The sequence below is a fragment of the Balearica regulorum genome, chromosome 1, assembly GCF_011004875.1.
Source record: "Balearica regulorum gibbericeps isolate bBalReg1 chromosome 1, bBalReg1.pri, whole genome shotgun sequence".
In the NCBI taxonomy this organism is placed as follows: Eukaryota; Metazoa; Chordata; class Aves; order Gruiformes; family Gruidae; genus Balearica; species Balearica regulorum.
The window spans coordinates 82971788-82995267 of record NC_046184.1 but is presented as its reverse complement, the minus strand read 5'-3'; the positions used below and the strand labels follow the sequence as shown (position 1 = coordinate 82995267).

Sequence of the window (23480 nt, the reverse complement as noted above, 5' to 3'; positions counted from 1 at the left end):
TGTGAAATCAAAGTTTCCAGTCCTGGGCCCTTTTGCATTTTTTTCAATGTGAAAGTCATGGAGAAATTTTCTAACAATATATTTCTCCCATTTCCAAATAGCTGGCTGATGAAAAATACACTGTTTTGCCCAAACTAAAAATTCTGGCCACCTTTGGTTGGGCTGAGACTTCAAAGCCTGCAGAAGACAGACTTCAAGTTAAGCCACCTCTGCCCCAACAATGGAAACATCTTGAAAAAATGACAGCACTTCTAACTTCTGCAAAGATTTAATTTTTTTAGTGATTAAATTATCCAGAAGCTCCTTTTGTCTCAAGTGTGCTCTGACTTGAGGGGCAGAGTGAGACTCTGCTCCACAGTCTGTGCTGCTGTGGGCTGAGACCAGGAGCAAAGGGAAGAAAGCTTGTCTCTGCCCAGTGCCAACAGACTCTTGGGAGAGATGTGACCAGTAAAATGTTGAGTTGTTATTTGGGAAGAGTGCTATTTTTATGTTTTTTTCCCAAAGGCATATAAGCTCAGCCATATCTGGGAAGATTTTCACCACGATGGCAAAAAGCACATTTATGACAAAAAACCATCTGCTAAATTTCAAAGAAAACACACGAAGAAATTTTCAACCCAAAAACCAGCACCTTTTTTTCTTCTAACCACTGAAGAACTACTTAGCTGTTTTGGCATGTATTTTCTTTCAAACTGAAACAATCAGGATATAAAAATTCAGTACGAGAGATAAAGTTTGTCCAATCTGCAAGTTGCTGCAAGAGGGCCTTACATTAAGAAGCACTGGGATGCCTGAGAAAGCTTCAGTATCTCCTATAATAAAGAATATGAGCTTTAAGTGTACATCAATAAATGCCAAACAAAGAGAATTCAGAAAAACTCCCAAGACAGCAAAAAAAAGCCATATATTCCCTCCTCTAATGTCATTGTGTTTAATATGCTTACAACATGCTTGGAAAGTCAATTAACATGGCCTCTACCGTACCAAGAAGAAAGAAAATTCCACCAGAAAGATGCCCTACTGTGACTTTTCTTCCGCCCCTACAAGCCTTCACAAACATCCCCAGTATGCAGACCGAGCATGGGAAGAGTCAGCTGGGATCCCGATTCAAGCAGGGCTTTGCAGGCGAAGCAGCGAGGCACTAGCCAGCAACCAGAAAGGAACACACAGAGGGGTGCAGCAGGAAAAACCGTGGGAGTAATTCCCCCCCGTGATGAGTGGCTATGCAAGCGAGCAGCTGCACCTAGCCACGCGGGACCTTCTGAACATGACCACACGCAGCACAACTGCAATAACCCAACCGAAAGGTGACTAAGGAACAGATTACTGCAGCAAGGGCTGCATCAGGAAGAGATGCTCAAAATGTCTTTGCTGGCAAAAATGATGCACAAGGGAGGGAAATGCTCTTCCCTGTGACCAGGAATTGAGGTACAGCTAAGTGTCTTGCAAGGTCCCAATGATGTAGTCCTTGTAGCCCTGGCCCATGTGTTGAGCCTGCTTGCCCTCACCTAAGATCTGAGTATCATCAGCATCATGCAGTCCTGTCCTTGCTGAAAAAGAACAAGGACAGAAAAGATCCTTGTGACTGCACAGGGAAACTCTTAGAGGAGATGAAGAACTACCCTGAAAAATTCCCTGACATCTCCAGAAAGATGGAACCCAGCTAATCAATGGTCGATCAAAATCCACCGAACACAGCAAATGCAAATACACTAGCAAGGGCTACCTTGGCACCTTCCTTTGACAAGCGCTAAAATACTGTGGCAACAATATCGAAAGTTTATCTGCAGCTCACCGATACGGGGAACATGGTCCGGTGATGGAAAGACTGCATCGTTAATCCGATGGCATAGGAACAAAGCGATGAGCTCTGCTGAGGGTATCTGTTCTAGGCATGGGTTTTGGTGGTACCCAAGCACCACTTGCGTCTGCCTTCAAAAAGGACTTCCAAAAGACTGCCCAAAGATTTCTGCAGGCAGTGATGCGACCCGTTCTGCTTCACAGCAGGATAAGCAGGCACAGACCATGTGAAGGCTCTCCCTAAACTTTCCAGTTACTCTCCTTCACTCTGCATGCCTCCCTGTCCCTCCACTGTCACTGTAAGGGCTATTCGTGTTCCTGTTCGTCACCCCACCCTGTCATTCCCTCGGTCTCATCATTATCCTTGTCCTGCGGACTACCAAGTTGGTCCATCGGTCTGGCTGTAACTTCTAGAGCTGCAGCACAAGAGGCTCACAGACAATAATGGTTAAAGATATTCCTCTCGTCCCCATCTTACCCTGTGGTCCTGCCCATTGGAATATTTTCCACTGTAAACGTTCCTTTTTCTGTGCTCAGTTCTCCCAGCTGTTTGTGAGGCTGTTCTTGGAAATCTATCAGTCAACTGATCCAACTTAGAAACCAAGCAAGTCCCCCTGACCCCTCAACTCCGCAACAGCAACAAGTGGTCCTTCCTCCCCTTCCTGAAGCTGGATCAGTTCCAGGATGGGGTTTTAAACACAAGGGAATGGACATCAGTTTTTGCTGTGGGCATACATCAGCAAAAACAAGCACAAAACTAAGCAGTTATACAAGAAGCTCTTAGTGGCTAGCACCAACTGCTTTCCTTATTCTGTGGATATTCACAACCTTGGCTGAAGACAGCACCTTTGCTAATAAGATGTGAAGTCTCTCCCTAAGTCCTTGTCTTTCTCTGCCCTGTTTTCTCGTGTCCCTCTCACATCTGCCCACTTGTCTTAAGAGTCCTCCTGGACATTTGCCGGATGCAGCATCCAAAACTCATTGTGTTACATCCAGTCAGACAAATGTCCAAGGAGAAAATTTCATTCAGCCAATAACTGCCACCAGTATCAGTACGAATAACAGATAATTCTTGTTATCCACATAAATGAAGTACAATTAATGGATTTACCCAGTCTAAATGTAACAACTGTACAAATAACCTTTGTGCAATACTCGCACCAGGCCATGCAGTCTGAATTGTTATATAGGATTCTTCTTCTGGCACGCTCCTGCTGCTAACTGTAATGTATCACCACTCTTGTTTCTCCACATTTATAAAACAGACACAAAAGAGCAATTACCTGTGTAAAATTTGCATTTACACAGAAAAAAATGTATGTTAAATTTCTGCAGCTACTTGATGGACATTGTCAGCATTCAGAATTGGAAATGTTCCTTTTTCTGTGCAAAACCCAGTTCCAATCAAAACAAACAGGAAGCCCCAGAACTGCACTTAAAAATGAGGCTCAATCTGATTGAAAGGAAAAAGAAATAGTGAAATTATTCCCTTTTTGTTAAACTGGACTATTCCTTTTTTAACCAAAATGTAGAGCATTTGTTGGAAAAAGCAAACCTTCTTTTGACAATGTTATCACAGATCTAGTAACTGCACAGTGTATTTAATCTACAGACTAAAAGCAATACAAGGATTTATAGTTAGCACATGTTAAGGACGACTCATTGGAAACTGATACTTCTATGGTAAAAAAAAGCATTATCTTATTAGTGGCCTGCATTTCAGAAAGCCTCACTCATTTTCTTTCAAGTGAATTTCATCACAGCAAAACACGTCAGCTTCGCACGAGATGAAACTCCTGTTTATCCACAGACCAAGCAGTTTGGATTTGGAGGAGCATCAGCTCACCTTGCAGTGTCCCACCAACACAGGGGCACAGCAGGAGAGGCACCACCGCTCGGGGAAGGCACCCTGAGCGCTCCCTTCCATCCTCCCAGCTTTCTGCTGGGACTGCCAAGCACAGCTGTCAGCTTTGGGTTTTTCTGACGTTCCCACTAGATGCTGACCCCAGACCACCAAATTCACTTTTGAGTGAGCTTCAGCACCACTGAACTGCCACCCGATTCACATCCCCGACTGACGACGGGACTTTCTGACAAGCCAAGAAATGCCCTTCGTGAGGTGAGTTCAGCGACGCTACAGACAAAACCCCAGACAGCCCGGGCTGCACCTGCCTCACGCTGTGCCTGCGCCAGAGGGTTAGCTCATTATTCACTTCCTTCAAGCAAAGGATTTTGAGACGATAGCTCAGTGAGGGCCAGAAAAGCAGTTTCAAGGTTGTGAACACAGGACTGGCGCACACACCGGTTTACCTTACACCCCGGGGGATGCTGTCTGCCTGCTCACCCCATCGCCCAGGGTGGTACCCGAGGCGGCTCCCCCCTACAGCAAGCCTGATCATCAGCCAGGGCGGGCAGAGCAGGCTCTCCCCAACAAGCTGCTGAACAAAACCTGAATGAAAAATGATGCCAGGAGGCCCAGGAGCTGTGGATATCCAAAGTACTGCAACCAAGGTGTCGGGTCCATGCCTGCAACCCACTCACTCTGGAAGCACCCCCATCCTTTGCTCCACTGGGCTTTCAGGATCAGGCCCGGTTTGATGGCCCAGTTGATTCACCACACTCTCAGAAGTGAAAGGAGAAGAGGAATGCAGGCCACTCACCACATCTGTGTTTGTGATCTTGGCCAGGAGGTCCGTGAGGCTGTCTCCATCATCGAGCTGAAGGCCACAGATGGCTGCTCCCACACTTCCAGTTGCTATCATTGACGGTGGGTACATGGCAAAGTTAAAATCTGCAAGAACAGATCTGGGAATTAGTCCAAGCCCAGACCAGAAAAGCTGCAAAACATCAGAGGCAAGCAACATAAAAAAACCACACCCAAGAATAAAAAACGGGGAAGTAGAAGAAAGGGAAAAGTGCCGCTCTTTTTGGTCCGGCGGAGCTCATTAGTCACACTGCTCATCACAAGCAGTCAAAGGAGGGGTAACAGATCTGCAAATTAAAATGGAAATGTGGTTTGGTCTTTTATTCTCACTGATGCATAAAATAAACCTGGACAATTTTTAATAGTCTTTCCTTAGTTTTAAAGAAAAGGAAAGAGAAGAAGGAGGCTTTCTGTAGTTTGTGTCAGAAATTTGGGTCTCGGTCACATTAGAGCTCTCTGTGTAACTGGAAAACTAACTGGAATAAGGTGTCACAAAGGACCAAACTGAGATTTTTAGTCACGTCAATTTTTAAAGACTTAATTAACTCAAGCATTTAAAGACCTGTCTGGGAAAGAGATTTTAATTAACAATTCTTCTTTACCACCTTTGCAATTAGGAAGCGAGAACACAGCCCACAGCTACATAATCAAAGAAAAAACAAAGATCTCATTTGTCATTACTACTATTTCTTAATAAACAGGTTGAAAATGCATTTCAAAACTTCCTCTCACACATTTGCAGAGATCAGGAGAGAAATGAAAATAAAACTAAACGTTCTTGTGACCTTTATAAGGCCACTTTACGGTTTATGATACCGCCATCGACACTGGCCTATTGGCATGTCTTGCTAAATACCATTTCCAGGAGATTTTCTTGGTTACTGCCATCTTCTTAAAATGAAACTTGGTTTGCAAGTTGCTTGGTTCAACAATAACTCATTAACAAACTCTTCTCTACCAGTTTTCAGCTGGGGGGACTGGAGGAGCAGGCAGAGGCAACCCAAGTAATACTTAATACGAAATAAACCACTATGAATATATACAGCCTATTTATAGAAACAGATTGTTACAGAAAACTGCCCTTCTGTTAAGGGCAGATCCCAAGCCTTCTCTCTTCAGCTAGCACAAATTCTGTAACCCCCTTGATGTCTGAGTAACCACTCAAGTTTCAGACACACGGAGAGTTGTTCTCGGCCTCCCAGACTCTGAGCTGGCAGATACTGCAATAGCTGTGGAGACGTGCATGTTCTTCTCCAGGCTGGAATATGTCCCTGGGACCCACGAGGAATGAAGCGGTCAGGTAAGAATGGGACTCAGGTCCTAACGTTCACTCAGATGGACTGGAGGGGGGATGTCAGAAGTGGGGAGAGAAAAGGAGGAGCTGAAACTCGGACATGGATTTATCTGTCTCACGAAGCCACCGGGAGACGACCACCTGCAAGCCCACCACTGCAAGCTAGTGAAGTCCACTGTCCTTCCTACCAGCAGACATCACGCTCTGAAAATCACTTCTGAAGGAGCAAATTCCCACCAACTGAAGCAATGAATATGGACTGTCATTATTATAAAAATAATAATTATGCACTATTTTAATAGTAAGAACCCACTGTATACAGGAAAGCTGATGATATTGGATATAAATTAAAGAAGACTACATCTCCATGGGTCTGTTTCTCCTCTTGTACACACTTGCATTTGCTTGGGTTTGAGAATCCTGTGTGCTTGCACCAGTGCGAATGAGACTGCACTTGGCCAAGGTGGCCTTAAGTTAAAATGTGACCCCCACATTTAAAACTTTCACCAAACTGTCTCCTAGTTATACATGGCAACTATGGGTGGCAACGGACTTTCCATAATTTACCCCTCCCGGTCTTGAGTTTCGGGGAAGATCTAGTACTAAGATGATGAGAACCTCGCAAACTCTGCTGGTATTTGGACAGTCCCTATGGAAGCTACGATGCAGTGGGTGAGAATGACAACCTGCCCCCTCCCACCCATCATTTCAGCCAGAAGCAGGGAAAAACAGACCCACTTCGATGCCCGCACAAGGACCCACACACGGAACAGCTTCATCCAGCCCCAAGTAGCTGGCGGGCAGACCCGAGCAAGAGGGAGCTCCTGCATCCCACACCCAACGCTCAGTGTCGCCCAGGGCGTGACGGGCAGAGAGAAGGACACAGGTCCAGCCTGCCTCTGAATTTCCTTGCCTCCTAGGGGCTTGCACCGGGACCTTCATATTATCCGAATGCCGGTTTTCTCGTGGTTGATTTTATATCTACTCCCAGAAACCGTCTTCCTAGGAAACTGAATAAAGAGCCACAGTGCCCCTGCCAACTAGCACTGCTGTAGGTCTGCTTCCACGTGGGGTCACATGAGAGCATTTCTATGCCCAATAACCTTGTTAGTTCCCTTAATGTCATTCATAATGCAAATGAGACAGTGAGCGAATGGCCAGAGGCCCAGAGTGACTAAAGCTCAGCATCCAGAAAGTCTTACATCGCCTCTAGCTCTAAACTAACTTCCCTCCATAACAAGCACCATAAACTTGGCTATCAAAGCTACACATGCCCAGTCTTTGTTGTACAACAGGCAGCGATTTGTATCACTGGCTTCTATTTTTAGCATATTAATTAACTACTGCAACTGGTGAGGCAAGTGTCTCCAACTGGAGAGTGTGGCGCCATTGTCTGAAGTCATCACCTCATCTTGCGCTATTGAAAATCATGGCAGTGACCCTCCTGCTGATATGAATTTAACCTGACATGCCCACAAAGGGATGGGGGGTGGTGCACCAATTTTGTGCACATGGTTCTCCACATCACCCTGGACCCTATTAGTGTGGAAAGAGCTCATTGAAAGAAAAGAAGCCACATTGTGCTGGGCCACCTAGAGGGTTGAATAGAAAAGGCTGAGGAAAAGAGCAGGCAGTGGAATAAAGGCCGTAATTAACATATTTCCATATTCAAGCAAAGCAATAACTACGTGAAATGTTTGTCAAGGTGCAATGAAAGCATAAATATTAAGTACCGTATCTGAGGGGATGCAGAACCTCCCTCCGAGTCCCCTACATTCCATCGAGAAATTCAAAACAAGGTTTTTACACGTTATTTTCAATTATAAACCTCCATCCCCGCTTCCCCTATGACAGCAAGTCCCCAGGTCCCGCCATCCTCACTCGGTTTTCACCCAGGTAAAACTTCCCCCAGAATTAAATCAAAAGCTAGCCCTGAGATTTTTAAAAAAAAAAAAAAAAAAAAAGAAAAAAGAAGTAAAAGGGGGAGAGAGCCAAGCTAAACATGTGAAGCTGAAACATAGCTTTTACTTTAAATTCGTGTTGGAGATGATGAATCCTGAATTACAGCAGGAATCTTATAAAAAGCACTTATTACTGGACACTTGAAGCAAGGCTATGGGCTAAATCCTTCTTTCAGATCTATGTGCAACCTTGGTTGATGGGCACGCAGAGCCTGCACCAAAAGCATGGCTCTGACCCTAACTTTATCGTGATTTATGCAATTCCACGGCAAAGAACAAAAGAGTCTCGTCAAAAGTCAGAAGTAGTGCAACAACGTGTAGTCTATGAGTATGTGAGCACATGGACACTTCAAGGAACAAATAGGTTGTTAGAAGGCAGGACTTGTTTTGCCTTCTATTCACAGACAATAAACACCAGAAACCATCCCATCCCCATTTTGGTATCACTTTTTTCCTAAAAGACTTTGAAAACAAGGGACCAACCTTACACAACCCCACTGACTTCAGTGCTGTACATAAAAAAAGCCGAAAGAAGAAACAGTGTCCTTTGAAACACCACCTCTGGACCAGCCAGGTGGAGTTATCAAGGAAATTCAGGGTATCCTGAATCCGCTCCCTGCTTTCAGACTGGAGCTAACACAGCCAGGGCATGAACACATGCACGTGCCGAGGACGTTTTTCTGCCGGTGCGGCACATGCAAGTGATGGCCAGGTTCTAGGACCCTGTGCACCGCGGCCGAGCTGTTTTGCTGGCTCTCTCCTGATCCAGTGGACTTCACTACCTCCGAGCCAGGAAAATGCAAGGTTGACAGTCAGTCTAAAGCAGGAGGGAACTGGAGGCAGGAACCCAGAGAGGTCCTGCGAGGGGAAGCCCTAAATCACAGCCAATAAATGAAAATTGCCGGAAGGAAAAGCACACTGACAAATATCCAGGCTCAACGTGCTCGGTGTGCCAACGCCAGGTGGGAACTCCACCTTCTTACAATGACCCTTGTTACTGCTCTGGCTGCAGGCTGTTTTTTTTAACAGCCAGTTTTCATCTCTATCATTTGATAGAGGTTTATTTTCAGAGTTGAAAATGGAGAATTGGAAACCCCCTGTCTTGAGGAAGATAATGCTTCTCACAGGGAAAGGAAAAAAAAAACCAAAACAAAAACCAGAATGTTACCTCCATCAGGAGAACAGAATCACGACAGTCATCAGTATCAGTTTATAAAGTGATACACATAACAGTCCGATTTAACCCAGCCTCAAACTTCACCCAGCCAATGACTATACGAGGACAAGCATGGATCTGTATTTTACCAGGTAAGTTGAAAAGAAAGGTCTATGGGAAATATTTTAAGTAAGTAGTGAATTTAATTTTTGCCTGTTTTGATCCAAATGCAATTCCAGCATCAGTGTGCTCCTTCATTCTTCAAATACAGTTGGTTTTAACTGCATTGGCCATATTTTTTCTCTTGCTCTCTTGTTTCTACAAGACACATCATTTTTTCCTCACGTTAACTATCTCTGCTTTTAAAGGCAAAACCAGATGACTCTTCAGCCCTTCAAAAAAGGGCATGGCAGTGCCAAGTATGACCAAACAAAAAACTGTCAAGTAAAATAGGATGCAGACCTGCTTCTATTTGTTGAGTAGGCAGGAGGGCAGATACCTAATTCTGTTCCTGGGCTACAGTAAGGCAAAAAGTATTTGGCCTTTATACAAATGGGTCTAAAGTATCCTAAATGCTAATGCTACATCACAACCGTGCAAGTGAGGTAGAGACAGGGAAACACATTGGGCAGTCTATGTAAAGTATATGAGCACTCAGTACAACGTGCTTATTAGCTGATCATAAACTCTATTTCTGAACAACTGTTCTCACTGATTATTATTTTCATTTGTTCTACAACTTCTCTAAGGAAGCCTAACCAAGGATCAGGATTATGTTAGCGTTTGAACCATCAAAAGCTCAGATCTGCAGCTCGCAAGAAGGAAGGCAGCTTATCTGGCAGCACAGGAATTACCCCAGCTTGTATCAGCAAAGGCTGTCTTCCTCATTTCCTTCCACCTCATCTTCCCAGATGTGATAGGTCCTACAACTTAAGGAGTGAATCTGCTCGTACAGAACACTCCCCAGGCCCTGCTTACTTACTGATGGAGCTTCCGTGGTTGTTGTGGCTTCATTTTGCTGGAAAGCTCAATATACTGACGTGAGCTGCCTCTCCCAGGAACAAGTAAGAGCCTTCTTTTGTATGGCAATAAATTCATGTGGATTATTCTTTCTTCTGTCGTGCAAGAAGTATTCGTGCAACCGCTGCCACTTTGCAACACGTATTTTATTTCTAAGAGATTAATCCACACAATGAAGCCTCTGTGGACATCTTTCTTTCCCTCTGCAAAGAACAGGTCCTGGCTAAAACTCGTTATCACACTTCTATCCTCTGCAGGGAGAGTCCAGTAACTCTTACACTGGCTGAGAGGTGAAGGATGCATAGTAGACGTGCCCAGCAGTAGTCCTGAGGACCAAACATGCCTCTTGGTGTTACAAAGCATTTCTGTGTGGTTACCCTCCAGATCACTAGGGTTGTGGGCTTCATCCTGCAGTCTTTGCTCAGACAACACTCCCATTGACTTCCACAGAACTTCTGTCTGAGTAAGGATCCAGAATTTGGCCCAGAAGTTAAAAAAAAGCCTTCTCAGCTTTCAAATGTAGATGATTAATGTCCCAGAAACAGTGGGCAGAGGTTTGGCACACTGTACAAAACTGACTTAAAGCTGAAATTTTCCTCCTCTTTCTTAGCCTCTTTGCAGACACAGGCTTCGAAAGCCACCAGTCTATGAGATGCTGCATTGTACCCATCATGGAAACATCTCACCTGCCATAGGACTCGGCTGAAGCACAGAAGAGACCATGCAAATGGCTGAGTCTAGGGATCTACACAAGTTGCCTCCTGTCTCTGCAAGTCTGCAAAGCTTTTTCCTTCCAAGTTTTGCATGCCACTTAAATCAAACACCGAAAACCTCCTCACTGAGGTTAGTCTCTCCATTACAGCTTGCGTTTGGAGATGTACAGCTCCTCTTTCTGAAAGCCTGACCTGCACCGCCTGTCCTCCCCCAAAATCCATTCCCTTTTAGGCTCTGACATAAAAAGGGGTAGCCTGCGCCAAAACAGTGGCACATACAGCCTCCAACAAGAGAGCGTAATGCAAGGAAGCATCTAGGCATCTGTGACTCTGAACAGCCTGGAACAAGAAGAAACGAAGGACACACTGAAGTTGATGAAGTAAGGAATGGTCTTCTGCTGCTCTGCACACAGCTCTGTAACCAGTGCACTTGCCCGCTCCTCCAGAAGAGATTCCCTGGCTTGGAGCACGGCACGTACAAGCAAACAGACAACCCCAAACAAAACATCTCCAAACTGTGGAGTGCCTGTGCGAAGAGATGGGAGGAGGAACGAAGGACGCAAAGCAGTGAACAGACAGAGGTGGGGGTCACAGCGGCAAAGCGATGGGATCCCAGAGAGCAAAAGAAGCACGATCACTATCAGGCTCACAGATAAACAGGATCCTCCCAAGCTGAAAAAGCAGTCAGCATCAGTTTTGCCAAGCTATATTGTAAGGACAAGGGGTCCAGATGCAGCCTCTTAGTGCCTTTAAAATTCGGGAGATTGCTGAAGGAGATTTTAGCTTACAGGGGGAGCCACCAGTGGAATGAGGAAACAAATGACATCATGACAGACTATGCCAGTGCATGTCAATCCATATGCAGTATCTTACTGCACAACGAGCAAGGCAGCTTGAAGAAAGCTGGCCTCCACATGGGCAATTCCCAGCCAACAGATCGAGCTCTTGCTTAACGACAGTACCCTGTTTGCACGGCCATGGCCCTGGAAGCACAGCCAGGGAACGACTGTGGGCAGACGCCGCTTTCGGCCCCTTCCAGTGGAAAAGGAGGCTTCCGAAAGCATTGTGAGTGCAGGGCAAGGCAAAGAGAAAACTTTTATTCAGGGAATAAGGTTCTGTCTTGCTCAGCAGCCGTATGTTCAGATGGGACCAAGGGCAAAGAGGGATACATTCCAGTTTCAGTCATGCTCATGTGAATCATTAATCACCACAAGGACTGGGGAGAGGCTGTGGATTTATATCCACACAGCTTGTTTCAGAAACTGGGCTCAAAAGAAAGACAAGAGAAAGAGAGAGAGCACACCAAAATGATAAAACATGACTGAAAGAATATACAAAAGAACCGAGTATCGTCTCCTTTTGCATTCAAATGAAAAGGAGAACAGATGAATATCAGAGTGATCCTACACATCCAGCACAACATTCGGAACTGTTAATGGTTGCTTTTCTCTGTTTCCTGACATAAAGTATTGCAGGACTGAAATCACAGCCGGCTTTGTAAAGGCAGAGAACACTCGGGAATTTCTGGTATAACGCTTTTGCTGGGAAATTAAAATGGAGTGGTTGGTGAAGAACTCAGGCTAGAGGAAAAAGGTTCCAAACATGACAGACTTTGCACGATACACTAAAGAAGAAAGAAAAGAACTTGAGAGCAGAGAAAGCTGCACTAAGATGGAAATAAAACGAGATTCATTGCCGTGCTACAGACCAGAGCCGTTAGCCACCCAGCGAGGTCAGCTCTGGTAACAGTCAAGAGTCATGCATGGAGGGAGCAAGGGAAGAGGCAACCACATGTCAAAGGAGGTCATCCTGCCGAAAAAAGGCAAATGGGGAAATGAAACACCAGGCTTAACCCGAGCTGGCAGAGAGCAGAAGCTTTGAGGGAGAAAGGGAAAGAAGAAACATGGTGACCGATGACAGCTCTGCAACAAACAGGACAAGGAAAGCAAATGACAACTGGATCTGGAAGGAAGTCTGATGAGAAGGGGCTTTTGAAACTGCAAGGGGTTGTGGGTCCTCCTTCAAACTAAATGCCAACACAGCGGTCTATGGAAAATAGGATGAGACGAAAAGAAAATCTACAGCCAGCACCATGGTGTCCTGTCATTTGGGAAGCTCCGTATGCAGTCAATTATGTCTTCCACTTGCAAGAAAACAAGTTGTGACTTGTTGCCTCTTTAAACCCTACGTAAAGGACTTCAGTTCATGGATCTGAGACATATAACACGAAAAACACATGAGAGAAGTGCATGACTGGGCTAAGGGTTGGAAAGTGGATGCTGTTTTGGATCTCAGTAAATGAACTAGTAAAACACGGAGCTAACCACCAAGAAATTCATGGAGAAAGGGTAGAAAGAAGCCATGGACTTTGGAAACTCTTTCACGGCCCACAGTCCTGCAATGTTTTGGTTATATGGAAAACTTTAAGGGCGAAGGATTACAGACCAGAATCTGAGAAGTTAAATCATAATGAAATCTATGTCACTCAAGAAAATGTCCTCTTGGATAAAACAAAACAAAGCAAAAACACTATTGTAGGAGGTGAAAGCAACAAAAGAGAGGGAAGATTGATTTGGTTTGGAAGACAACATCCAGGTAGGTTGGACGTTGATGGCTAATGGTGTTGTGAGGATCCAGAGAAAGATCACCTTTTTCAGAAGAAAAGGGTAGTGTGAATGCACAAGGGGAGGTAAGGGGAGAAGGCAAAGAAAGAAGGCAAAGAAAGAAGGCAAAGCTGACGGAACAGATTAATGCTAAAGTAAAAAGCTAATTAGTCCAGAAATGTCCGATGAATTACCAACAGCGATCCTGCAGGCTTTGAGCAATATTTCTATTGAGTCCTGTGGTCTTTTGCCTGAAAAGGACCATGCAGCAGTGGGAAAAGAAGAGAAAGCTTGGGCATCTTGGTAACCAAAAAGTCAATTACCCTAACACAGCCCATACAAGATTCTCTAAAACGTATCGACTGAGGTAGCAAAACCTGGCCTACATCGCAAAAGCAGTCACTGCATCTCAAGTATCAAGAAGCCAGCACAGCAGTAGTAGACATTCACATCCAAAAGCTGCACTTTGTCTTCCTCTCCCCTCTGCAAACATGCAGGCAGAACAGCTCCTATCACAAAGGACTAGGTAAGTCAAACTGTAGTGAATGCAAACATTGAGACATATACTACCTGGTAATAACCCTGGAAAACACTGCATGCTGTTTATCTGTTCCACATCTAGCTTCTAAGAAGTGGCCTAACCACTAATCCATTAGATGAAAATTAGAGTAGACTTATTTTCTAAAAGTCACTGGGGAAAACAAAACAAAACAAAACAAAACAAAAACCCAACGTTTTGCAGACAGGTATAAATTAAAAGCCACTCTTCCACAGAAGCAATTATTCTCATCTAAATTTTCAGAAACTGTATACAGCCAAACATACGACAAAAGGGGAGTGTGGCGTAATGGTTCTACATGAAACAGACTATTTTCACTGCTTGCTTAGAGTAAAGTTAGAGAAAAAATCCAAATGTTTTAAAGAAAAAGTCATTATCTTTTAAATTGTCATTCCTTATGCTTCAGTAGCATGGTAGTATCATATAGATGTTAAAATACAATTTTTACCTTTCATCTGGACAGCGTCCAGTTAATGAAAAATTTATGAACACATTAATTTAATGTGTTAGCCCAATGCATTTTGGGCCAATGTGCCCTAACAGTTTCTAGTATTTTGTCTGTCCCGCATTTGTTCTTAGAAACAATCTGTGGCCCTTTAAAAAAATTAGTGAATGGGCAAAGTAGAAAATCGTTATGATCAAATCCAGTCTTACTGAATTCACTGCAAAAGCACCCCATGTGTTAGCAGGAGCAGGACTGCAACTGCACTACAGCTCCTGACTGCAAGAATTCTGTTTATACGCAGTTTCAGGGCCTGATTTGCGATGCCCTTTGCAAACAGTCCCACTGGCTTCAGCCGCTCCTCCCGCATCCCATAAGGATGGAAGGGATGAAAAGCTTTCGTACTGCCAGTATCTGCCCTTTCAAGCAGATGGGAAGCAGCAGGCGCACCTGGAGTACCTTCACCTACCTGTGGCACAAAGAGCAATGAACGTTTGTGCATGCTTCCGGATCAAAAGCAACTTGTCTTTAGGTAGAGGCAGCTTCCTTAGGATGTGTTCAATGAAATCGTGCGGGGTGACAGCTGCGAGGTTCCACTTCAACTTCCCCAGCACCACCAGCTCCCATTCCTGCAGGGCGGGACGGGGAAGGGAGAAGAAAAGCCATAAGCAAGCCTGAAAAAAACCCTGCTTCGCTTATTTCTCTGATTGTAATTATATCACTGCTAAATTGGTTTTGCTGAAACATTTTTTTCCCTATGCCCCTACTGCTTTGAAGTTGTTGACTTTATTCTTTTTCTTTTTCTTTTTTTTTTTTTAACACTGGAAATGTCAAGCTCTACTGAAAGTAATGAGACCTGGCAGCTCCTGCCAAGATTTTACTTTTTTTGTATCCAGTGCTGAATGCCCACCCAGAAAGTTTAGCCTGCAATTAGATATTGCCAAGGTCACTGTGGTCCTTTCCTAGTAACTTCTTTTAAATGGCTATAGTCCTTGCTTTATAGCCATTTAAAGCCCTAGGGATAACCATGCACAAAAATAACCTAGATATACATTCTTTTTTTCTTTTTTTTTTTTTTCAAAACTGGGGAAGTTAGCTTGATCGCATTCTCTCCCAAAACTGTATTCAAAAGCTCCTGCAGATAAATCTGATGGTGCTTAAACTATCCCAAGATAGGCTTCGCAGAAAGGAAATGCACATAACACAGCCAAGAAGTAGCCTGTGTAAATTATCTGCCAATAAATCATGTAGGATCCATTCCTCCATTCTTTGCACACTCACAACTCCCAGTGAAATCCAATGAAAGCTTGGCCACGTATGTAACTGCTGGCCATTCCCTGCAATGTGATTACACGTATAAATGGTAACTAATCAACAGATCTGGCCATGGGGTTCAAGCAGGGCTAGACCTGAATGCTTCAACATTTGAAGTAAGTTTTGAATACCTCACAGTGCCTCAGAGAGCGAGCAAAGCTCGGGCCTTGGACTTGTTTCTGTCTCATGCATCAACCATTAGCTATTAACTAAATTCCATGCACTGATTCTTGAGTCCTGATGATGCGTGAGCCTGATGGAGCCCAGCGTGGCAGGGAGCCCCAGCTAAGCTTGTAGAGCTGGCAAGTCAAAAAAAAAAAACCTTGTCCTTTAATTTTGCAGCCGAGGAGACGTCAACTAGCGTTGCTGAGAAACCATAAACATGGACCCCACAATGCCATTTCTGCAGTTGATTCTCTGAATAGATGCCCGCTTTAACAGCAAGTTACTTTCCTACAGACATTCCTACTGGATTATGGCAGAGCCCTCCATAGCTTGAAAAATCTCATGTTCACGTATGTGACCGGCCCCAGAAACTAGATGGGTTGTCTTTTTTTTGTCTTTCTCAAGAAAACCTGTAAAATGTTTGAGCACAACGGCAATTACATTAACTAAGGACTGATCTTCCCAACATTACTAATGTGACAGGTTCTGACACAGAAGAGCACTTCATCTAGATGACTGAATACAGGGAAGCACTGCAAACACATGCTTAAATCCACGCGGCACAAAAAGGTAGTAGGTGCATCGTTCCACGTCTTCTTGCGCGGGTGCCATGGCACTTCCCCTAACAGTCCGTACCACCAAGGGGACACCTCACCTCCGCGACAGCCGCGGCAGGGTTTGCAGTGCAAAGCTCTTTACCCTGCAGAAGCACGAGCTCCCAGCCCCTCCCCGGGGGGAATTCCCACTGCCTTCACCCAGTGATTCATAGGAGATGAATCCTCCCGGGATTCGGCTGGCTAGGCGCATTCAACAGGCTCTGTGAGAACAAGGCTATCCGGCTGAACGTACGCCTCACAGGGAGGCTTAAATACTTGTCTAGCCCTCTACACCACGAAACGCTTTGCAGATATTAATTACTCCGTTAAATAATTTTGATTCTTTTTGGTTTTGCTTTCACTACGTCCGAACTGGACGTAGCAGAAGTACTACCACGAGAAGTACGAGGCACGGCCTTTCTTTCACTCGCAGCGATGTTTAACCGCGCTGAATTTTCACCTCGCCACCTGCCTCGGCGATAACCTACGGGGAACCATGTCCGCACAACCCACGGGAGGAAGGCCACGGCTTCCCAGCCTACAAAACCCGCCGTTCACCCGCTGGCACCCGGGCCTTCCTAGATGCCACCCGACTGCCAAATTCCCCACCCCGCAGCCTTGGGCTCCAGCGAGTAGAGGAACCCACCCAGTCCTGGGACACCTCCGTGCACCGACGGCAGCTCAAGCGGCGGGATGCCTCCCGGCGTTTCGCGGGGCGCTGCGCGGCCCCCCGAGGGGCTGAGGGGCTCCCCCCGCCCCGCCCCGCCCCGCCGCCGCCGGGGGCGCGGGGCCGCCTGGCAGCCGCTCAAGGGGTGAAGTCACGCCCGGCGCCGCGTGTCTGCCGCCAGGTGGCGCCACCGCCCCGCGCCGCCCGCCCCGCGCACGTGCGCCCGGCGCCTCCCTCCCGGCGAGGTCCCCTGCGGGGACACCCGCACCCACGGCGGGGGGGGGGGGGGAACACGCGGCGTGGGGCTGGGCGGGGGGACACACACGCACGGACACACGGCTTCCGCGGCAACCCCAGCCCCCGCGGGCTCCCGCCGGCAGCGCCGTGCCCGTGAAGGAGGCGGGTAGCGGGTCTGAACGCCGCCGCGACGAGCGGCTACGGAGCAGCCGGAATGGAACCGACAGGGGAGGTCCCCGTGTGTCCCCCCACCCCACCCCACCCCAGCACGGTGCGCCCGCAGTTTCGTGTCGACCCTCCTCTGAGTCTTTAGCACTTTTTGACAATTCAACAGAGTGCGTAAAAACCCGTGAAAAGCGTGATTTTTAAAAGGCGAAGGGGTGAGGCGGGTGGCAAAAGTGATGGCTTGCCGTGCACGAAAGGGAGAGGGAAGGAGCAGGCTGCCAGCGCAAAGGCTGACGGAGAGAAGGTGGAAGGGGGCTGCTTACCAGCAGCTCTTGGGGTTTGATGGAATTGTCCGTATATATGCACAGCTTCTCGGCTGTGAGGGGGATTGTCTCTTTCAGCTTGGAGGCCAGGAACATGCACACTGCCCCCAGCAGTTGCAGATGGCACTTTCGAGTGGGCACCACAGCTAAGAATCTGTCCAAGTAATTCATGGCCAGAGGGAAAACTTCTTCTTCGCACTTCTGCTCTTCGCAGACCTGCAAGCAGGGAGCGTGGGGAAGGGAGGATGGGGCGGCGGGGTTGGGGGTGGGCGGGGGGGGGGGGTGGAGGAAGAGAGAAAGAGACAAGAAGGAAAAATAAATAAATGAGTGATCCCACGAAATAGACCACTGCCTCCCTGCTACGGCTCCTGCTATTTTTGTTGCCCGGGGAGCTAAATTTTGGGGGAGGGGGAGATCTCTGGAGAGGCTGGGAAGGCTGTCAATCGGCTTTCACATTCCTTTAGTTCATTCAGTAAGAAATGAATTCAAGACACTGTGTGGGAGAGCCGAAAAGCCCCATCCAGCAGCAAGCGAGCAGCCTCCGACTTTTTTTTTTTTTTTTGCGACCCAATTTTTTCCTTTTTTTTTTTTTTAATTTCGTCATATTTTCAAAAAATCGATAAAAATATCAAAACTTCCCCGAGGGTCCCGGTTTTGGTGCCGGTGGCATCCCGGGACGGTCCCCTATCGTTTCCGACAATTGAAAAAATTCCCCCGGGGGGTGTCCCCCAGCTCTGCGCCCCCGATCCGGCGGGGGGGGGGGAGGACGGGAGACACAGCGAGGGCGAGGTGGGGTGGGGAGAGCCCGTGCAGCCTGGATCCTTTTAGCAGGAGCGAGCGAAAAAATATTTCAAAAATTTACCAAAAATCGGAGCCGGGGAGAAACAGCACAAATCGCACATGAAAACCAAGCTGGGACTCTGGTCTTTCTAACCCAGGGGGTTTGGTCCGGGAAAGGACCCCCCCAAAGGAGATCCGAAGGGGCAAACGATGGGTGGCAGGGCCAGGGCAAGGCAGGCAAGTCTGCGGGGATCTGGGCCCGCTGCCGCCCCGCCTGAAGTATCGGGACGAAGGGGGGGCTCGCCGCCAGCTCGGGCTCCCCAGCAGCCCCCAGCCAGTCCGGGGATACCGCGGAGCTGCGGCGGGGTGCATTTCCGAGCCCCTTCTTGGAAAGTAGGGGGGAAGACGGGCTCGGCACCTCCGAGCAGAGTTGCATGCAACGCAACATGGCGAAAAAAGGCACGTCCTCACCACTGCATACGTGGGCATGAAATCCTCGCTGGGCAAAACGCGGGGGGCACCGGGCACCCCCCGTCCCTCGCCCTGCCCCGGGCGCAGCTCCCTTTCCCAGAAAAGCCTCAATCTCAAGCGCTCCCGGCCGCCCGCAGCCGAAGGCGGCTTTTCTTTGCTTTTTAATTGCAAATGACTTTTTCAACTCTCCCCCTCGTTTCCTCCCCCTCCTGCACCCCGCTTTGCAGCAGCCCCCTGAAAGGGGCGATTTCCACCCCGGGCTGTAGATGCTCCCCGCGCCCCTTCCCCCACCGCACCGCACAGAGTGAGCTCGGGAGGGGGAGGAGAAGGGGGGGGGGGTGAACAAGAAGAGCCCCCACCGCGACCGAAGGGGCGAGAGGCTGCGGGGGAGGGGGAGAGGGGACGAGACGGAGGTGCTGCCCGCGGCGGGGAGCCCGCAGCCGGCCGCCTTGCCTCACCGCCCCCCCACCCCCGTCCGGCACCGCTCCGAGGGGCCGGGGGAAGGCACCGGGATACAAACCTCCAGCATCCAAGTGGCCACCATCCTCCTCATGAAGGGCTGGATGTCCTTCTGGACGCACTTGAAGTAGGAGCATTGGGGCAGATACCTCTCCTCTATGGTTAGTAAGTTGTGCAAAACGCGGTCATCGTAGAGCAAGTTCGGGTCAGGCAGAGCTCTCCTCATGGGATCCACCTCGCAGCACAGCAGCTCCATGTTTCCAAAGAGATCTCCCTCTTTCTCTGATGGAAAAGTTTTTTTTGTTGTTTTTTTTTTTTTGGAGGGGGGAAAGGGGGTGGGGAAAGGAGAGGGGTAAAGGAGGAGGGGTAGGTGGGTGGGAGGAAGACGGCAGGGCTTTCCAGCTCGCTCCTGCCTCCCTTGAAACTCGTCTCTCCCTCTCTTGATTTCTAGCCTAAAGTTGAAGCAAAGTGACGCAACTCGCCAGGGCAGGCAGTTCTCTCTCTCTTGTTATTATGGAGAACAGCAGCTGGTCAGACGTAACATCAAACGCGGTTTTTTTTTTTTTTTTTCCTCTCTATAAGCTAACAAGGAACCAGGAGGCCCTCGTATAGGGACACACACACATACACAAATGACAGCTTCTTTTTTTTTTTTCTTCCAGCGACCCAATGAAATCCGCTCCACACTTTCCTTCAGCGGGAGCCCGTCTGAATTTATTTCTCCCCTTCTTTTCTTATGGCAAGAAACTGAGGGCCCCCCCTCGGTACCCACCGAGACGATGGGGACGAAGACTGAAATATCCTGGCTCGGCGGGGTACCACAACCACGACAGGTTCTCCCGCCCCTGAGTCTTCGATTCACTACCCGCCCCCCCCCCCCCGGTACCCCCTTAATCTGCAGCTGGAGTGGGACAGAGCTCCCCGCTTTACTGCAGCCTAACAGCAAACCCGAAAAAGACGACCCCAAAGCTCCTTGAGGGGTGGGGGTTCGGCGGCGCTTTCGGGGTGCAATCTAACAATAATCACCACGCTACTTCCTCCGGCACACATACGTGTCTCTAGCAGGCGACCCGTTTTAGCACTGCATGGCCACACTGATACAACTTTCTAGGAAACGCAGCGGGGGAGGGAGGGAGGGAGGGAGGGAGGAGGGAGAGAGGTTGGCTGGGGGGGACCACGACGACAGGAGTTATGTCCCGCACCGGGTGACTTCTACCCTCCTCGCACTTCGCCGGCGTCGCAGTCGCTCCCCGCCTGCAAAATGTGTGCGAAGTCTCTGCCGCTGCCTGCTACGGTAGAGCAGAGGCTCCCGAGGGGGAAGGAGCTGCCCGGGGCCGGCCGGGGATGAGGTGCCGGGCGGGCTCGGAGCGGCGGCCGCCCCGCGGGGCACGCAAGGAGCACGCTTCCCGGAGCCGCTGTCCTCCCCCCTCACGGGCGGCACGGAGGTGGGCTTGAGGGTGTGTGGGGGCAGAAATACCGCCTTAAAAGTGTGAGTGGGGAGTTTGGGGCGCCGCTTCCCCTCCCTCTATTTGCATAGCCAATAGCTCTGGGGCTCTCGCCGCTGCGCGCTGATTGTTACCGGGCAGATTATATTTTAAGGACGCATGCTGCCCGGCATCGAAAGCAGCCCAGGAGGGAAGGGGCTGAGGTGGAGCCCCCTCACCTGACCGCACCGCCGGTCCCGGAAGCCGCCCGGGCCCTGCCGGCATCGAGGAAAGCGGGCGACCGGCCGTTGTTGCCCGCGAGTGGGCAAACGCGCCCCCTCCCACGCCAGCTCTGGCCCTTCTGCATCGAAACGGATGGGAGGGATGGGACCAGATTTGCTGTGGGTTGCATCTCCGCGGAGTACAGCGGCGAGGGCTCCCTTTCAAAAACCGGTTGGGACGGCCCCGCAACAAACCCGCCCGTCGGAGCAAATGGCTACTTCGGCACCAAAAAAGCCGACCTCCCCCCCCCCCCCCCCCCCCGATAACGTGGAACTGGGCCGGGACAGCCGAGCCCTCCACGCGTTGCTAGCAGCAGTTCCCCGCAAAATCAGTTCCGCGCCCCCCTGGTCCCGTCCCGTCCCCGAAGCGAGTCACAGTCGAAGCGGCGGCGGCACCGTCTGGGAGCTGCCGGGCACCGTGTGTGGCCCCTCGCACCCCCCACACCCCCGCACCCCCCCGAGGCGGGAGCTTACCGGGGCCGAGCCCGCCGTAGGCGGAATTGGGCAGAGCTTTGCTCCGCAAGGCTCGCGTTTTAGGAGGGCGAAGGAAGGGAGCGAGGAGGGGACACCCCCCCGCCGTACGTCGAAGGCGGCGAGCGGGGACCCGCTGCGGCGCGGCGTGCTCCGCAATGAAAGGCTCTTTAACTTCCACCATTCATTTCCCCTTCCTGGCTACTCCTGTGAACAGGGAGCGTGTTGTGTCAGCGCACGTTTTCCTTCTCCAAACTTAAATTCATAAGCGCTCCCGTCTGGCTTTGTAGCCCGACAATGCAGCGATTGTGATTTATGTGGGTTTCGGGGGGGAGGACAACGGGTGTCCTAATTGTCCGGCACCGACTTTCCGAAGTGGGGTGATGTCTGGGGCACGGCGCGGCTGCCGGCGGCAGGGAGCCGTGGGGACCGGGTAAGAGATGCGGGGGCCCCCCGCGCCCCTCGATGGGGCGGCCGCCGGGGAGCAGCCAAGGACCCCGCGGGCGGGCCGCTGCCTCCCCGCCACCGTGCTGGGGAGGGGTCCCGGTAGGAAAACAAAACCCTTAAATCGATAAATGGAAGCATGCCAGCTCTGCACGCGAAGGTGCCGTTGATCTGCAGCGACGTCGTGGGGAAAAAAAAAAAAAAAAAAAAACAAACCAAAAACCAACCAAACCAAACCACAACACTTTTCCCCGGTGCGACGGCTTTTATATACGCGGTACCCGTTTCCAACGGGAAAACGCCGGTCCTGTGAAACGCGGCCGGCGGGCAAGCAGCCGGGGCGGCCGTCGGGGGCCCCGTGGCCGCGGAAGCCAACGTGCCCGAGCTGCCCCTTCTCCTTGCCCCCGTGCCCACGGGCGCTGCCGCATGCGTTTGGAGACAGCAGATGTTTTAACAGCTACCGAGCGCCATATGTTAAATACCACCCTCCCTCCGGGAAAAAAAAAAAAAAAATAAATAAACACGTTTCGCGCTCGCTTCATTTCTTTTGATGAGCTGCTTCGCTCGTTTGAAAGCATAAATGATTAAATCAAACACTGTCGGTATATGGTTTTTTCCCCCGGCGGCTCCAGGAGCGGCGGTGCGCTCAGCCCCGGGCGGGCGCTCCCGCTGAGCAGCGCTGCGCCCTGCGCGGAACCTCCGCCTCGCCCCGCGGGGCAACCGCGCTCCCGGGGAAGCCGCTCCGCCTGCCCCCCCCACCTTCCGCAGCCCGGCGGGAAGGGGCTGTCCGGCTCCCAGCCCCACCGCTGCCGCCGGGGGGCAATACGGCGGTCACTGCTTTTATGCCCTGGGAGCCCCTCTTCAGGTCATCAAGTCTGGTGTCACAGCTCTGGTGTCGTCATTAATCTGACAGGCAGGTATCATGAAATCGGTAATGTGTAATGGTATTTTATCGGTGTTAGTCCGAGAGCGCTGCAAAACGCAGTGGCTCTTGGGTTTTTTTTTTAAATAGATCCTTAATTCGTCATCACTCCTATTTATTTCATGTCTTTTCTTTGCAAATCCCAGAGAACCATCCTGAAGATGCTTCAGGGAACAGTACGGGATCAAGCTTTGCATCCGAACCGCAGACCAATAGACATGTTGTGTGTGCGCCTGGTGGCCGCAGGTTTTTTGTTTGTTTAAATGAAATAAGTATTCCCTTGCAGTGCTTGAAACATGAAGACTGGAGTGTGAAACATGAGAATCTGGAAGTGAAACCGACTGGAAGCCAAAAAAGAAACAGATGAATGTGTTTCCACTGTCCAAGCTGAGGAAAGTCCCAAAAGCAAACAAATAGCATGAATAATAAAATGTGTAATAGATTTGAAATAAAATTATTCCAACGTCAGTCACTGGAAGCAGTCTATCTTGGTGGTTTCTTTTTTTTTT

General features: G+C 49.2%; 1 protein-coding gene across 2 annotated transcripts in view; it reads right to left on the bottom strand.

The window, feature by feature from the left end:
- CCND2 (cyclin D2) overlaps positions 1-21689 on the bottom strand; it is a 35981-nt gene extending 14292 nt beyond the window's left edge. Inside the window, exons 1-5 of one of the 2 annotated variants that reach the window (XM_075761545.1) lie at positions 21609-21689; positions 19491-19711; positions 17720-17935; positions 14722-14881; positions 4461-4591 (exon numbers count right to left, since the gene is read on the bottom strand). In XM_075761545.1, the coding sequence (XP_075617660.1) occupies positions 4461-4591; positions 14722-14881; positions 17720-17935; positions 19491-19685 (702 nt within the window). In that variant the 5' untranslated portion in view covers positions 19686-19711; positions 21609-21689. Of the gene's footprint in view, positions 1-4460; positions 4592-14721; positions 14882-17719; positions 17936-19490; positions 19712-20631; positions 20937-21608 lie in introns of those variants that run through there. The other variant, XM_075761554.1, reaches the window with a different exon arrangement.
- Between the last annotated feature and the right edge of the window lie 1791 nt (positions 21690-23480).